This window comes from Misgurnus anguillicaudatus, chromosome 21 (assembly GCF_027580225.2).
Source record: "Misgurnus anguillicaudatus chromosome 21, ASM2758022v2, whole genome shotgun sequence".
In the NCBI taxonomy this organism is placed as follows: Eukaryota; Metazoa; Chordata; class Actinopteri; order Cypriniformes; family Cobitidae; genus Misgurnus; species Misgurnus anguillicaudatus.
The window spans coordinates 27,426,864-27,443,706 of record NC_073357.2 but is presented as its reverse complement, the minus strand read 5'-3'; the positions used below and the strand labels follow the sequence as shown (position 1 = coordinate 27,443,706).

The 16,843-nt window shown below is 40.0% G+C and overlaps 1 protein-coding gene across 1 annotated transcript in view; it reads left to right on the top strand.

The window, feature by feature from the left end:
- LOC129440668 (uncharacterized) overlaps window positions 1-16,670 on the top strand; it is a 64,151-nt gene extending 47,481 nt beyond the window's left edge. Inside the window, exons 9-21 of the mRNA XM_073859944.1 lie at window positions 557-802; window positions 898-1,155; window positions 1,271-1,558; window positions 9,224-9,493; window positions 9,608-9,691; window positions 9,791-9,962; window positions 12,402-12,466; window positions 12,577-12,788; window positions 14,890-15,143; window positions 15,223-15,336; window positions 15,631-15,808; window positions 15,926-15,964; window positions 16,062-16,670. Coding sequence (XP_073716045.1) covers window positions 557-802; window positions 898-1,155; window positions 1,271-1,558; window positions 9,224-9,493; window positions 9,608-9,691; window positions 9,791-9,962; window positions 12,402-12,466; window positions 12,577-12,788; window positions 14,890-15,143; window positions 15,223-15,336; window positions 15,631-15,808; window positions 15,926-15,964; window positions 16,062-16,375 — 2,494 coding nt within the window. The 3' untranslated portion in view covers window positions 16,376-16,670. The remainder of the gene's footprint in view (window positions 1-556; window positions 803-897; window positions 1,156-1,270; window positions 1,559-9,223; window positions 9,494-9,607; window positions 9,692-9,790; window positions 9,963-12,401; window positions 12,467-12,576; window positions 12,789-14,889; window positions 15,144-15,222; window positions 15,337-15,630; window positions 15,809-15,925; window positions 15,965-16,061) is intronic.
- The last annotated feature ends 173 nt before the right edge of the window (window positions 16,671-16,843 follow it).

Genomic DNA, 16,843 nt, shown 5'->3' with positions numbered 1-16,843 from the left:
TTTTTCAAGGTTGTTGAAAAGTCCGTCACTAGCACTAAATGAGACCCCATGCATTTAGGAGATAACACCGCGCTCACATTATCCAAATCATGCCCCAGCGCGATCGTCCCCCCTCCCTACTCCATTGCGCACGCGTCTCACCAAACGGACAAGGCGTTTATAGTTGACGCGCTAAGCTCTCATTTTCCCCTGGCACTGATCTTTCCCCGGCCTTAATTTGAGACCGGCCTTTATTTGTCCGCGATGACCACACCCCCCGCCACTATCACTTTTATTTGACGAATTACGGTAATTGACGAGATAACTTGTCGATGGCGGGGAAAGAGTTAAGCACTTGAAACATTAACAAGACATATGGTACTGTTTGAATAAGACGGTTGTTGTGTGTGACATAATTCAGGGCCACATGAAAAAGTGAGTGTTGATTGGTTGATTTATTTAATAAAATAAAAAAATGCAAATATTGGCCAGGATATCGGTCTAACACACATCTTTCATAACAATGTGCACTGAAGTGTGTATTTACCTTATTAATGAATGCCATTTTCTATAACAGATTTCATGAAGACACTCTGCAACAACTAGCAGATATTGTGTATGATGCTCAAGATGAAAACCTGACACAGTTGTTCCTGGAAAAAATTGATAGAGACTTGTCAACTTGTAATCTCTCCTGGGATGTTTTATATTATTTAATCAAAGGCTCAAAGAAAAAAGTGACACTAGACCTTCCAGAGGGAAGGTTTAATGTATCGAACATTCCAAGCCTTCTCACTGTACTCGATACAGTTCGCTTTAAAAGGTAAGACCTGTAGATTTGAATATAAACCTGTATGAGCACCTCTACAATTATTACTGTTCACTTTAAAGGATTAAAAAAGCTTTTTCTTAATGCAGGATAAGCCCACGTTTTGTCAGGGCTGCATTGAGAGAGATATATCAAAAACGGGCAGGTCATCTTATTGTGAAATTATTGCAATCTTCAGCTGACCTGATTAACCTTTGCATGAGAGAGTTGGACTCCACCGATTGCAAAGCTCTCTGCTTTGCTCTGCACTACAGCGATGGGGTTAAGCTCAATCTGTTGAACTCTGTCATACCAAGTAATGAGACGGAGAGCATTGTCAAGCTTCTGCACAGAGTTTCTGATCTCAGGTGCTCATGTGCTTATAGTATTTTTTGTCTACTGTCTGTCTACTGTTTTGTTACTACTCATACTTACATTTACTGTTTTGTTAATGAATGCTAATATGTTACTTCATTCAACCAGGATTGATAGAAAGCTGATGTTGAACTTTCTTCGTGTCTCTAAGGACATGGAAAAGCAAGGATATCCAACGTCTCCACTCTTAACCACACTGAACCACAAACTAGACTTCTCCTGCCATTCGTCCATCAGCAGTGGTCGTTTTACTCTAAGTGTTATGGATTGTATGGCCATTTCCTATGCCATTGAAACATCAAGTGTGTGTGACACAGAATTAATTTTAGAAGACTGCAAAGCAGATGATTCTGCACTAGAAATTCTTTTTCCTATTTTACACAAAGTGCATCTTCGGTAAGTTTTTATATATTTTACATAAATAAAACATTTACAGCGGGCAAAATAAGTATTAAACACGTCACCATTTTTCTCAGTTAACAACACATGCAATTCACACATTCAAGGAAATCAAACTATAGATGTCCATAAATTAAGTTGTGTGTAATCATGTAAAATGGCAAAGGGAAAAAGTATTGCTGAAATGTATTTAATAAAAAAGCCTTTCGATATGCCTCCTGTATGTAGAAAGTAGTTGCATGCATTGCTCAGGTGTGATTTTGAACCATTTTCCCCCACAAAACAGCCTTCAAATCTTAAGGAGCCTCTTCAGTTCTTTCTACAGATTTTCAATTAGATTCCAGTTAGGTGATTGGCTGGGCTATTTTAGCAGCTTGATTTTCTTTCTTTGAAACCAATTGAGAGTTTCCCTGGCTATGTCTGCAAGTTAGGGTTTACCCATCATAGGATGTTTCTTGCATAACACCTTGCTAAAGGGAGTGGGACACTATTTTATAGGCCATCAGTTGGGACTGAACCAGCTGTTATTACAGCTTTTTGCACCTTATTTTTTCAGGGATCCAATACTTTTGCATTTTACATGATTACACATAACCTAATTTATGGACATTTCTGGATTTATTTCTTGCATGTGTGGATTGCATGGGCTGTTACCAACATCTGGTAAAAAGTTAATGTGTTATGGTGCGTTTACACCAACCGCGGTAGAGGCGTGAAGCGCAAGTGATTTCAATGTTAAGTCAATGTGCAGACGCGTTGACACGCGTCAGGAGGTCCCGCGGCGTGGAAGAGGCGTTCGGCGTGGAGTGGAAGACGCGTTTCCGCCTCATTCGCGCGTGAAGCTCGCACGAAAGGCACAAATTGAGCGTTGTGCGCGGTACGCGCGAATGGTGCTTTTGTGCATTTTGCGGTTCACGCGAATTTGCGGCTGACGCCCGCGTTGAAAAATTTGAACTTTGGCGTAATTTCCCGGAGTCACTCACTCAAGCAGTCACTCGGAGCTATATGACACAAGTTGTTATTTCTATAGAGGAGACAGGAATAAAAAGGACCTTGCTTGAAAGAGTGTCAGTGAGGACTTTGGGCAACCTGGTGAGTTGTAATACACACTTCACTTTTGAGTCACGTGACGTTTATCGACCCGCGCCGTTTATTTTCCCCCAATAGTAAGGTTACCCAATACAAACTGGTAACTCTCTTGATAAATGCACAATCAACATCAGTCATCTTGCAAACAGACACTCGCACAGCAGTTGCCCCTCCCACAAGAAGCGGATTTTGCCTCGGACGAGCGTCAAATGCTTGCTTTTTCCACGCGTCTACTCCGCTCTACACGCGCAAATGCATTCAAAGTGTGCAAGCGGCAAACTAGGCGCGGTAGATGCGATTTTGACGCCCAAAACGCGTTTGGTGTAAACTCAGTATTAGACATGACACAGAGGAATCTGATGCAAAAAGAAGATTTATTTAGAAAGGGGGAGAGCGGACAGAGAGACAGCAGCAAATTCCCACAAGGGGTCTCAGGGGTAAACTGTAGAAAAAAGTTATCTTCAGATCTCAGGCGTAGAAATATCCACCACGGGTCTCATGGGTAAACTGTAGAGAATGTTCTCCTCGGATCACAGAAACCAGCAGATCATGCAGATGGCAGCTCTCCAAACCAGTGAATGCTCCACTGGATCTAGTCTGAGGGCAAGACACACCGATGATCAGAGCAGAGAAAAGAAAAGCAGGCGAAGGTTGCCGGTGTTGGTTAGCCGCAGCTTTGATCCGTCTGGAGCATTGTAACAAAAGTGTTCTAGCTCTCCTCCAAGTGCGTTTTCACCTCCGGACGAAAGCTAGAGCAGACGGAACTGCCGCATCGGGCTCTTGTGATGGGAATAAGGGAGGCTGATAACCAATGGAGGCTTCAAATGGAGACAAATTGGTCGAGGAAACGGGAAGGGAATTATGAGAATACTCGACCCAGGGGAGCTGTTGGCACCAGGAGTTTGGATAACGAGACGACAGACAACGGAGCGTACTACCGAGATCCTGATTAGCCCGTTCACATTGACCGTTGGTCTGCGGATGATAACCAGATGACAAGCTAGCGGTAGCGCCGATCTGTCTACAAAACTCCTGCCAGAAACGCGAGATGAACTGAGGACCCCTATCTGAAACCACGTCCGTGGGAAGACCATGTAACCTAAAATGTGGTTGATCAGAATCTGAGCCATCTCTTTGGCAGAAGGGAGTTTGGGCAGAGGAATGAAATGAACTGCTTTAGAGAAGCGATCCACGTCAATATAACAGTGTTACCATCAGACATCCAAACCCATAGAGGGCCACCAAAACCGTTGACGGGCGGCAGCCAACGTTCTCTGAACTTCAGGATGGCTGACAAACCTGGATTCATGACACCACCGGATGACATCCAAACGCAACGCCTCGGATACCAACAGACAACCCGCCGGACACCCCTCTGGAACTTCCACCCCTCGTCTGGCCTTTTTCACCCACTGCTCGATCCCCCAGCCGATAGCCCCGACCACCCTCCCCTCCGGGAGAATGGTCTCGGGCCGCTTGGGCTCAGAGTCACCAAACAAACGGGAGAGAGCATCAGGCTTGACGTTCTTAGAACTGGGCCGGTACGAAAGGTGAAGTTGAAACGGTCAAAGAAGAGCGCCCAGCGAGCCTGTCTGGATGTTAATCTTCTGGCTGAACAGATATATTCTAAATTCTTGTGGTCCATCCAGACCAGGAAGGGCTCCGAGGCTCCCTCCAATCAGTGGTGCCATTCACCCAAGGCGAGTTTAACCGCCAGTAGCTCCCGATTACCTATATCGTAATTACGATCGCTGAGACAAAACGGCGCCTACACTGACATCCGAAGCATCTACCTCCAGTCGGAACAGGAATAGAAAGAACAGGCACAGAGATGAACCGGGATTTTAAATCATCAAAGGCTTTCTGAGCTTCGTTATTCCAACGGAAACCTACTTTAGTGGAGGTAAGAGAAGTAAGAGGTTTAGCGATCTGACCAAAGTTTCTGATGAAACGCCGGTAAAAATTGGCGAATCCCAGAAATTGTTGTAACTCCTTACGTGTGTCGGGTACTGGCCAATCAGCAACCGCTTTGATCTTTGCGGGATTGGGACGAATCTCACCAGCGGCTATAACAAAACCCAAGAATGTAACTGACTCTTTGTGGAATTCGCACTTCTCCGCCTTGACAAATAACTGATTCTTCAAAAGCTGTTGTAAGACTGGACAAACATGTTGGGTGTGTATCTGCATAGAAAGGGAGAAGATGAGGATGTCATCTAGATATACAAAGACAAACTTGTTAATCATGTCTCCCAACACTTCATTAACCATAGTCTGGAATACAGCAAGAGCGTTCTCTAGCCCGAACGGTAAAACTGAGTATTCCCAGTGTCCAGAGGGGGTATTAAATGCTGTGTCCACTCATCGCCCTCCTTAATGCGAACTAAGTGATAAGCGTTGCACAGATCTAACTTAGTGGAGACGCAAGCTCCTGTAATAACTGGAAGGCAGTTGACATTAAAGGTAAAGGGTATTTGTTCTTAACAGTAATGCCGTTTAACCCTCTGTAATCAATACAAGGACAGAGGGAGCCGTCTTTCTTTTTAACATGAGCTTTGTTAATGTACTTATCCATGGCCTCTCGTTCAGGACCAGAAAGGGAAAAAACGTGACCCTTAGGTGGAGAAGTACCTGAGAGGAGTTTGATTTCACAATCATACGACCGGTGAGGAGGCAGTGACGTAGCTCGAGCCTTACTGAACACCCGGTGAAGATCAGAGTACTCCACCTGGACCCTTGAGACGTCGACCGCAGGAACCTGAAAAACAGGACCAGAAGGAGCAGAACCAAGACGGAGACCAGGACGGGACAAGACTATTCTGCCAATCAACTAGGCTTGTGCCGGTGTTCGGTAATACGGTAAACCACGGTAGTAAAACTGCACGGTAGTGTTATTGCGGGGTCTTCAAATTACCGCGAAAAGACGTGAATTGTTTTTTTTCCTTTGACCGGTTCAAATTACACTGCACAGATGCTGCGTATGTGTCACTCATACGCATGTGCACACCTTACCAGACTCTAGTGGAGAAGGATGACGGAAGGATAAGTGCTGCTGCTGCTGCTTACTATATTTACATATTACAAAAAATTATGTATGGAGTAAAGTATGGACGTTTTTTTGGCTTCGTGAAAAAACAAAGAGGGAGTGCTGGTGATAGACAATTCCCCTATGTGTAGAATATGTGGACGGAACAGGTCAGCAAATTACGTGAACACTAACTTTATGCATCTTCCAGACAATCATCCACAGTTCACGGAGATAAAGGTAAGAATCATGGCATCATATTTCATATCTTGTGTCTAAATAATAACAGTTAAGGGTCCGCTTAGCAATGCTAATGTCCGCTAGCTAACGTTACGCTGTTTAGTTTGTCTAATATTATTACGTCTATTAAGCTAACGTTATATTAGCTATCCTACCGCTTGCTATCTGGTAAAACACATATTATTAATTATAGCTGAAACTGAGCCTGACAGGTAACGTTAAGTTAATTACGTAATATTAAACAGACTACAATTAATGTTAGTGCAAAACGCAGCTGCTAGAGTTCTTACCAGGTCCCGCAAGTTTGATCATATAACCCAAATTTCAGTATCTTTACACTGGTAAGTTATCTTTTTACAAAAATTATTTTAATCTTCTAAATTGTGTTTTATGTATATTTTAATTGTGTACATTATGTATATATTCATTGACTGTTAAATGCGTTATGTGAATTAAGTGATGTGTCACTGTCAGACTTTCCGTCAGTAATAATAACTATTTAAATATGTTACGTAATTTATTTGACTCTGTATGTTGAATAAACAGTACTGTGAATACAAATGGGCATATTTAGCTGTATGTGTTATTTTACTAAAATGAAAGGAACACATATTTATGTATCATATTTAATCATACAAACAAGTAAAGACAAACTATCAGTAACCTTTACCTTATTTTATTCTCTATAATTGTCTAAAATGCATCTTTAAGGCATGAAGTAATATTTTTCTTTGTTTTACAGAGTATCCAATCATCTAGCAGTGCTGCTGCTGGCTCATTTTCAGCTGAAGCCATACAGTCAACGGTCAAAGTGGCTTTCCAACGTCAGGCTGCATATAGACTGATGCTATTTTGCAATTTAATCATTTAAACCACTAAAGTTGACTGCTTTTGCAGTTTGGACTTTATTCTGTTTGAATCTGATTGGTTCAGTTTACTGTGTATTGTTTTATTTATATCATTTTAACAAGTTTAAGTTATTAAATCTTTTATTTACACTATAACAATGACATTTGCTCATCTTTTCAACTTGTTTTTGTAATGCATTTCAACACCGTGGTAATACCGTCTACCGTAATAAAACCTTCATAAATCACCGCAACATGAAAATTTAACACCGGCACAAGCCTAAAATCACATGAGGATTATGTTTCCTTAACCAGTCATGCCCTAAGATGATGGAAGACTGTGAAGAAAGTAACAAATTAAACTTATAATCCTCATGATGATTTCCAGAAACAAAAAGACTTACTGGGGGGTGCAATGTGTGATCTCTGCCATGCGTTGTCCCTTTAATGTAAAGACAGAAAATCTCTCAGAAAGAAAAACACCAGGAATGCCCCAAGACTCAGCAAAAGACGCGTCCATGAAACTCACCTCGGCACCAGAATCCAACAGATCCTGTGAGTGAAACACATTGTTATCGAGGTGGATGGAAACAGCCAGCAAGGTACGAGATCCGAGAGAATCGAGTGAGAAACGCCCACCAATACTTCCGGAACTACTGGCGGGCGGACCCTTTTACCGGGCTGGTGAGAGCCTTGTCATAAGCCGTTGACGAGTCAATGTGGTATAACTTCAGCGGTAAGCCGGAGCCGACCCAGCTGCCATCAGCTCTGCCGAGGAGGAAGATGGTACGGGGGTGTTGTCATCGTTGTGCAGTGGAGGATCAGACGAAAGGTGTAGAAAAAAGTGACGAACTCAGAGAGCCAGGTCGATATCAGCTTCCAGGGAGACAGGAAGATCATGCGACGTGATCTCATCTTGTAATTTCTCATGGAGACCTCTCAAGAACTGAGCTTTCTGGGCTGCATCGTTCCATCCACTGAAAACCGCGAGAGTCCGAAACTCGATAGCGTAATCTGTAACAGATGCACTTCCCTGAGATGAGTCAATTCAGCCGCTGCAAGATCTCCCTGTACCATCCGGTCGAAGAGTTTAATCATCTCTGAGCGTAGGGTCTCAAATAACAACACACAGCCATTCCCCAGTCTCGCGCTCGGCCGGACAGAAGTGAGAGAAGATATGCCACCTTGCTCGATTCAACAGCAAATCTCCGTGGCTGAAGCACAAAGACCAGGAAGCACTGAGACAAGAAAGCTCTGCAGGTCTTGGAGTTGCCATCAAAAATGGGAGGATTAACAACTTGAGGTCAAAAATGGGAGGATTAACAACTTGAGGTTCTCGTTCGAGGCTGCTCGATCCCTCAGGTGTCCCTCAGTAGGTGTAGCTGTTCCTCTCCGATAAGTTGTGTCATCTGTTCTAACTTGTTGTGAATGTCAGTGAGTTGATCAGACAGCAGTCGTAAGTCCTGAGATGCTTCTGTGAGTAATGAGGAGTGATGATACAATCTCGCCCTCTGCTGGACCAATACTGCTTGGACAGATTCTTCATCTGCAGACTCCATTTTGTGGCGCGTTCGTTCTGTTAGGAACGCAAATAGAAGATTTATTTATTTAGAATAGGGGAGAGCCAACAGAAAGACAGCAGCAAATTTCCACAAGGGGTCTCAGGGGTAAACTGTAGAGAAAGTTCTCCTCTGATCTCAGGCGTAGAAATATCCACCACAGGTCTTAGGAGAAACTGGAGAGAATGTTCTCCTCGGATCACGGAAACCAGAAGATCATGCAGATGGCAGCTCTCCGAACCAGTGAATGCTCCACCGGATCTAGTCTGAGGGAAAGACACACCGATAAGCAGAGCAGAGAAAAGGACAAAAAGTTCACAGGATTACACAGTACCAGGAGAGCGTGATGTAGTCAGCAATGGTCTAAAGACCAGACACACCGACTGCGGGTGGGAGAGATTCCACGGAAGAGTAAACCACAAGAAATAGAGAGTCACAATAAATCCGAATGAATGAGAGAGAGGAGACGCGAACCGAGGGCTTCACACAAGTCTTTACCGAGTCCTGGAGACAAAACAGAAGAAAATAAACAAACAAGACTAACAAAGACCAAGAAGAGTCGGGCAACCCATGGCAGCGAACACCCGGAAGTGTACAACGAACACGCGTGAAACACTGGACATACAGACCTTAAATAGAGGGGATCAAACATGAAACAGCGGTAGAAAACAATCAGGGATAACGAGAAGGGAGGAGAGAGTGCACACATGAGATACAAAAGGTAATAAAAAAAAAGTGCAGTCGATCACACCGGGGTCCTGACATAATGTTAATAGCACCTTTAGAAATAAATTTACCTAAAAAAATGGTGACGTGTTCAATACTTAATTTACCTGCTGTATGTTCACTGTAATAATCTGATGATTTAAAGATTTGTTTGCTAAAATGTGTCCCTCAACAGCTTGGGCAAAGGCCTCCTTTGCCAGTTTCTGACCTTGATTTTAAATGCTCCAATGGCTATGTCTTTGAAATGGGCATCATCACTGTCCAAAGCACTTGGAAAACAGCTGGACCTCAGTGAGACTCCAGTTAACTACCGTACTTGTGAGTCTCTGCAATTGGTCTTGGACTACGTAGAGGAGCTTACACATCTTAATCTAAGTCGCTGTCAAATCACAGATGCATGCTTGGATCTTTTAACCCCTTACCTTCACAAAATTATGACTCTGGAGTGAGTATTCATTGAGCTTATCTAAGAATGAATTTTAGTAGACCTATCAACCATCTGCATTTTTTTATTGTAACAGCCTGATTAATATTGTGTTCTCCACCCTGTATTTTGTAGTGTAAGTGGCAATGAGATTACTGACAAAGGACTACTGAGACTGTGCAGCGCCTTAGAAGGAAACAGTTTCACAAAGACCATATGGTGATTATAGTGTAAAACTATATTTCACACAATTTTTTTATTGAAAAAAAATGTACACAATAAAACACTTAATAAATCGTTTATTACATTTTTCCAAAGCCTTTGTGACAACCAAATAACTGAGACTGGGCTTTTGGTGGAAGAAGCACGTTTTGTAACCCTACATGCTGGTACAAAAACCAACCAAAAATGTGCCCAACACCAGAGTTATATGACAAAAGATTTGACATTAAAAAGCAAGATGGAAAAAACACACAAGACCTGTTTTAAGGTATGGAAACGTTACAACGTTGTGTTTGTATACATAAAGAGAAAGTTTTTGTCTGATATTATAGCATTCTAAAAAGTTGGGTTATGCATATAACATATGCATCCAATCTGGGAAAAAGTGTTAGGGCGTCAAAACATGTCAGTAGCATATGTTCTAGAGAGTAATTTTATAGACCAGTTATACAATAGATCAAGTGGGACAGGGCACGTCAACAAGGGCATTGTGTAGAGAGTTGTTTCAACTCATGGTTGGGTAAAATATGAACTAATGAGCTTAAATTAGTCTCTGCTGGGTTGTTGTTACCCAGAATGCTTTTTTATCCCATGGGTTTGGACAGATAATGAAAGGCCAGCATTTTTAGACTGAAGTTTCTCTGTGGATCACCAGAAGTTAAGCTGATGGGTGAATAAATCAAAAGCGCACTAAGGACATTATCTTGATAAAAAATTTTTCTGATTTCTCTTCTATGCAAATATTCATAAATATTCATAAAGCCAGATCCATTCATTTTAAACCTAATTTTAGAATGTTTGCCACAGACATTAGTCCCTTTCACACATACAGTCTTTACTGGTAATTTACTGGTAAATTGCAGTTAACATGTCGTGTGTGAACAGAACTTTTCCGGTAAATCAGTGCTGCCAATTTACCAGAAAGAGAGGTTGTAAGATTACCAGTAATTTACCGGTAAGCGCTATATGTGAACACAAAAATACACATTACCGGCATTTAGAACGGACGGCGTAAAACCGCGCTGACAGCTTCGGGCCAATCATAACGTTTTACTACAGATGACGCGTTTAACCCCGCACTGTTTACAGACGTGTCCACACACATGCTGTTTGAAAGTCGAGCACACCTGAAGTTTACGTCCACATTTCTTCACCAAAGTTGTTTAAAACAGCTTACCATTTACTTGCCGAATTTCCGACGTCCTCAGCACACCCTCTGTGAAGCCTTATGCAAACAGTACTGTTGTTTAAGACGCATTTTCCGGTTTGACGTCGCCTAATGCAATGTTGTTTGGTCACGAGCAACTTTGCAACTGTCAGAGTTTACCACAGACGTGAAGACAACAAAAAAAGGACCGTGGTTATGAACGACGTGGATTGTTTACAAATGCAAAACTGAGCTCGCTGCGCGCCACAGGTAACTTCCGCTTTCTCACCGAATTTACCGGTATTTTGATACTGATGTGTGAATGATGTCTTACTGGTAAAAAGACGGAACGTCACTGCGTGTGTGAACAACACAATTTTGTATTTACTGGTAAATTCATTCTGGTTAATTCATGGTAATTTACTGGAATTATACTGTGTGAAAGAGGCTATTAGGTCCCTTTTCAAAACCTTTGACAGTATGACAAAGCCTTTAAATTCAAAAGCTCAAAAAACATTAAAAGCAACACCAAAGAGTTTTGGCTCTTTGCTCCCCCTACAGGCTAGAAGCGTAATTGTCCATTACCCACTGTCATAAATACTGAGGCATAGCTGGCTCTGATTGGATTGTAGGTCTGCCGTAAAGCAAGTTTTTGTAGTATTCACTCGGACTACAGGACCGCTACCCGACGGTTGGAAACTTCTTTAGTGCGGTTTTGGCCGATAGAGGGCTGCAAAGCGAATGTGAAAGTGCTGTTCGCCCTGTTTAGAGTGGATGAACGACTGAAACTGTTTTGGAAGCGTTATTTTAAGGTAAAAAAACTCTTTGGTGTTGCTTTAATATACTTAATTCTGTAGTAAAGTATATTTGAAGAGTTTGGTTCCAAAATATAATATCCGCCGTGTTATTCTGTCATCTTTTTTCCCTTTTTTCCCAAAACGCGACAAACGCCAGTCCTCCTTCTCTACAGAACGCAATAAATCGAAAATCGAGCAGGACCAAACATTTTACAGCTGATCGCGGTCAAAAAAGTTCAGCGACGACGTCGCAAGTATAACCGCAGCAATAACTGTTCAACTAAATGAATATAACATGGCAAAGATGAATGCACATTTGATTCAATAGATTTATAGCATTTTGTGGGAAAAAATATTAATTTTTATAATAAATCTTTGAAAATAAATTTATGGATTTGAATATTTTATGTTTTTATAACCTAAAGATGCTATGTGAAAGTTTGTAAAGGAAAATAGTTGTTTTCATCTTGTCACTTTTTTGGTATAGAAAACACATTTTTACCGAAATTTGTCAAAATGGATTTATTGCGTTTTGGAACCAAACTCTTCATTTGATTGTATTGTATGTTTTGTAAATTGTGATGTCCATCTACCCCCTGTTATCTGTTCATTGTTGTCTTAAAATTGTTGAATAAATTTTAAAAAATCAAAAGCGCAGATCCATGTCACTTTGGTAATCAGTAGACATACTTGCAGAAAGAGGATGTTATTAAGCATCAAGCGTTTATGTTAATGCATAACAACTTATCTTCTCATATCACAGAGAGAAGATCATGTGATGGAGTTTGAGCCTGAACTAGAAGTGAATAAAGGCAAGATTTTCTATAGGTGAGCAAATATTCATGTATTTTTATAACCTTTCTATACACTGTCATATCAGATGCAAAAATTTGAACATGATTTGTGCTTTATAAAATCATTTTGTTTTTGTGTTACAGGTTTCAGTGCAACACAGGAGGCCTTTTCATGTGCAAGGCAACAGGACTTGTGTTTGGAATGAAAGGAAGTGGATGTGTAGAGTACAGCGTGGCTCACTGGGATAAGCGTATCCTCATGGGAACACATTATGAGCCTGCTGGGCCTCTGTTTGATATCAATACGCCTGCAGGACAAATGTATGAACTTCATCTTCCACACTGTGAGACACAAGGTAAAAAAAACATTGCTTGTCACTCTAGCATGTTGTTTTAGTCTTTAAGTCTGTTGATCAATAAGCATTAAGGACTAGAGTAATAAAAGTATGTAGTTTCAAAAGCTCTTTATGGACAGAAAGCACATATGCATGCCATATAGATCTCCACATTCAGCTTTAAAGGCACATTCCACTTTTTTGAAAATATGCTCATTTTCCAGCTCTACTAGAGTTAAACATTGATTTGATTTTTTTTACTGTTTTGCAATAAATTCAGCTGATCTCTGGGTCTGGTGCTACCACTTTTAGCATAGCTTAGCATAATCCATCCATTGAGTCTGATTAGACCATTAGCATCGCGCTAAAAAATAACCAAAGAGTTTTAATATTTTTCCTATTTAAAACTTGACTCTTGTGTAGTTACATCGTGTACTAAGACTGACGGAAAATTAAAAGCTGCGATTATCAAGGCCGATATGGCTGGAACTATATTCTCATTCTGGCGTAATAATCAAGGCATTTGCTGCCATAACATGGCTGCAGGAGGCGCAATGATATAAACACTGCTCGAAAATAGTCCACTGCCATTGAAAGTTACTAAGGGGACTATTTTTGGCTGCTGCGTGTAAAAGTTCTTTGTATGTTTATAGTCATGTTCACTGTTTAGTCTAGTTAAGTTTATAATCGCGTTTAGTGTTTAATCTGTCTTTAGTTATATTATCTTGTTCAATGTTGTTTCCTCCCTCGTGGGTTTTGTTTTCCAGTTTTGTTATTTAATAAAGTGTTCTTTGTTAACCCCATAATGTCTGCACTTGGGTTCTACCTCCAAAACCCTGACAATATCTGACTAGAAAATCGCAACTTTTAATTTTCCGTCAGTCCTAGCACACAATGCAACTACAGAAGAGTCAAGTTTAAAGGACAAGTTCTGTATTTTACACTTAAAGCCCTGTTTTCAGATTGTTTATGATGAAATAGAAAGATTTTGACAGATTTGGACATATGATGCTGGCCCGAGAATTTACGGGTGTTTCTTGTATCACCTCCCACCTCTATAATGGGTTTATAGGTGCACAGGAACAATCCTTCCTAAAATGCATTAAACTTTGGTTTACAAAGACGTGAAACTCACCGAGTGGTCAGGGGTGTTCACTGATATGCTCACACAAAAATCGCTGCAAAATACGCATTCCAACAGGTTTTATCGTAGTTTTTGTCCAACTCCATTGACTTGTATTAGATGTGCTGTGAGGTACGGTATTACTCCGCCGCCGGGAACCCGTTTGTATTCTTGCAATTGGCAAAGGTGGATTATCGCCACCAACTGGACTGGAGTCTCTATTATTCAAGCTCTCAACGGAAGAATATACGGGTGTGAGGCGTTTGGAAAAATAGGTCCACAAGTTTACAACGAATGCTAAAACGAATGCTTTGTAAACGAAAGTTTAATGCATTTTAGGAAGGATTGTTCCAGTGCACCTATAAACCCATTATAGAGGTGGGAGGTGAAACAAGAAACACCCGAAAATTCTCGGGGCAGCCGCATGTGTCGAAATTTCGGTCAAAACCGTTCTATTTCATCGTAAACAATCTGAAAGCAGGGCTTTAAGTGTAAAATACCGAACTTGTCCTTTAAAATAGGGAAAATATTGAAACTCTTTGGTGGTTATTTTTTTAGGCACGACGCTAAGGACTAATCAGATTTAGTGGATTGTGCTAAGCTATGCTAAAAGTGGTAGAGCCAGACCCAGAGATCAGCTGAATGGATTCCAAAATGGTAAAAATTAAATATTTAACTCTAGGGGAGCTGGAAAATTAGCATATTTAAAAAAAGTGGAGTGTCCCTTTAAGGGTTTACCTTTCAATGCTGATTAAAATATAATCAACACTTTGCTTTTTCAATATGTTTGTCACAGTTAATTCCAGAATTATATTATATACTAATATATACAGTTTAGTTATAGGAGTATTGTGTATACCTAAAATCCTGGTGGGCAGGTTATTGGGATTTAGAACATAGAAGGATCATTCATGACTCTTGTAAATAATTTTACCATACTGTCATTATTTATCCGAATCATTGTTTTTCTCTTTTTGTACCATTTATTTTTATATACAGTTGATGAAATTGGGAAACTCTCTGTTGTCCATACACATGAAGACAAACTGGAATTCATGACACCAGTCAGAATAACTAAAACGCATATAGCTGTAAATATCTGTAGGTTATCTCGGTATGGAATTGTGGATGAGAAAGATCATGACCGCAAAATGATCAGTGGGCAAGTGCTGCTGTTTCTGGAGCCAGATGTGTCTGACAGACAGCAAAGAATATGGGTTTTCTTATTGCCAAGCAATGTTCCACTCTTAGAGGTATGACAACCTTTCATAAACTTTTTTTGTACAAAAATTATTTTAATAAATATCACACACATTCTTGTATGGTTGGCAGATAAAAGAACAGCAACAAGAATATGAGTTTATCCAGACCAGCTCTAACTGCAAACTGTGGTTAAATGAAAAGTACACGCTGATATCAAATCAAGCTGAAAGAGTCCAACCAAAGGTAATTATACCAAATGGGGTAAATATAGACATACATAACCCCTAGAAGCTAAACTGGGGTGTAAAAATACTTAACAAAAATATATGAAAAATCAAGGGCCTTGTAATGCTGAAAGAAATGCTGTTGGGAAAACATTTGGAATGAACATCTGGAATAGAATGAAGTCTTCAGAAGCAGAGTTTGACACTGCTGATGTAAACTAATACTTTAATGTAAAAATGAATTAATTTTAAAATGCTGTATTGCTTTTTGTTGTATGGTTACAAACATTTTTTGTGTGTGTGTGTCGTTTAGGAATGTTTATTTGAATCTCTACATGCTGGAAATCACCATCCTACATTTGAGGTCTTTTTAGACAAATGTGTGACTGAACTGCGAATTAAAATTAATCGTAAATTAAAGAAAAATGATAGTATTTCATTTAAAAATGCTTGGAAGCGTTGGATAATTCTCAAAGCAAAAAGAGATAATTCAACCTTTTGTTGCATTTTTGGGCACTGTAATAAACAAGCATCTAATTCTTGCTCTCTCTCTCTCTCTCTCTCTCTCTCTCTCTCTCTCTCTCTCTCTCTTTTAACTGTAGATAATTGCAAACAAATCATCTGCGAAGAACTTGTAAGCAATCATGGTAAACAATATTTATTTAGCTTTATTTTATTTTGAATTACATGTACAGTAAATGAGTCGACTCACATGTTCATTATTTGTTTATTTGTTTATTAAAGGAAACATGGATTGTAAGAATTTACAAAAATGGAAATCTGATCTTCGTGACATCATAGAGGATCTTTCCAAAGATGAACTCAAAAAACTAAAGCATTTAATGCGAAACAGTGAGAACAGAGACTCCATTCCTGTGTCTAAACTTGAAAAAACTAAGAATAACAGATATAATCTGGTAAATTTGATTGTTCAGTCATGGGGATTTAAAGAATCTGTGAAAGCTACAAATGAGTTTATGAATAAGCTCCCTCGCAGAGATGATTTAGTGAAAGGACTATTGGAGCCACACCTGAAACAGTTTGGCCTTTCTGATTAGTGGAATATAAACCCTGCAACTGTATGTTTGTCAGACCGCACTATGAAACCATTTTATATGAGCATTCAATGGCAGGTTATGTATGTAAATTATACTGTATATGTATATATTTGTTTGTACCTCAATTGTAAATGTACCTGTATATATAATTGTATAATATTGTTATTGCATATATTTAGGTTCATGATACTAATGTATGTATAAATTGTGTTTAGTGATTGTGAACAGATATTTATTTTATTTGAAAATATTTATTTATTGCAGAACAACTCTTTTGATACAACCCTACCTCTAATATTGTGTTTTTTATGCTGTTGTGTTCATCTGTAGGCCCTCACAGGGGCCCTTAAAGTTGCAATGAAACTAAAGTAGCAATTGCCTTAATTTTCACCTGGTGATATAAATTAAGTGTTGGGGGAAACGCATTACAAGTAACGTGCATTACGTTATAATATTACTTTTCTGAAG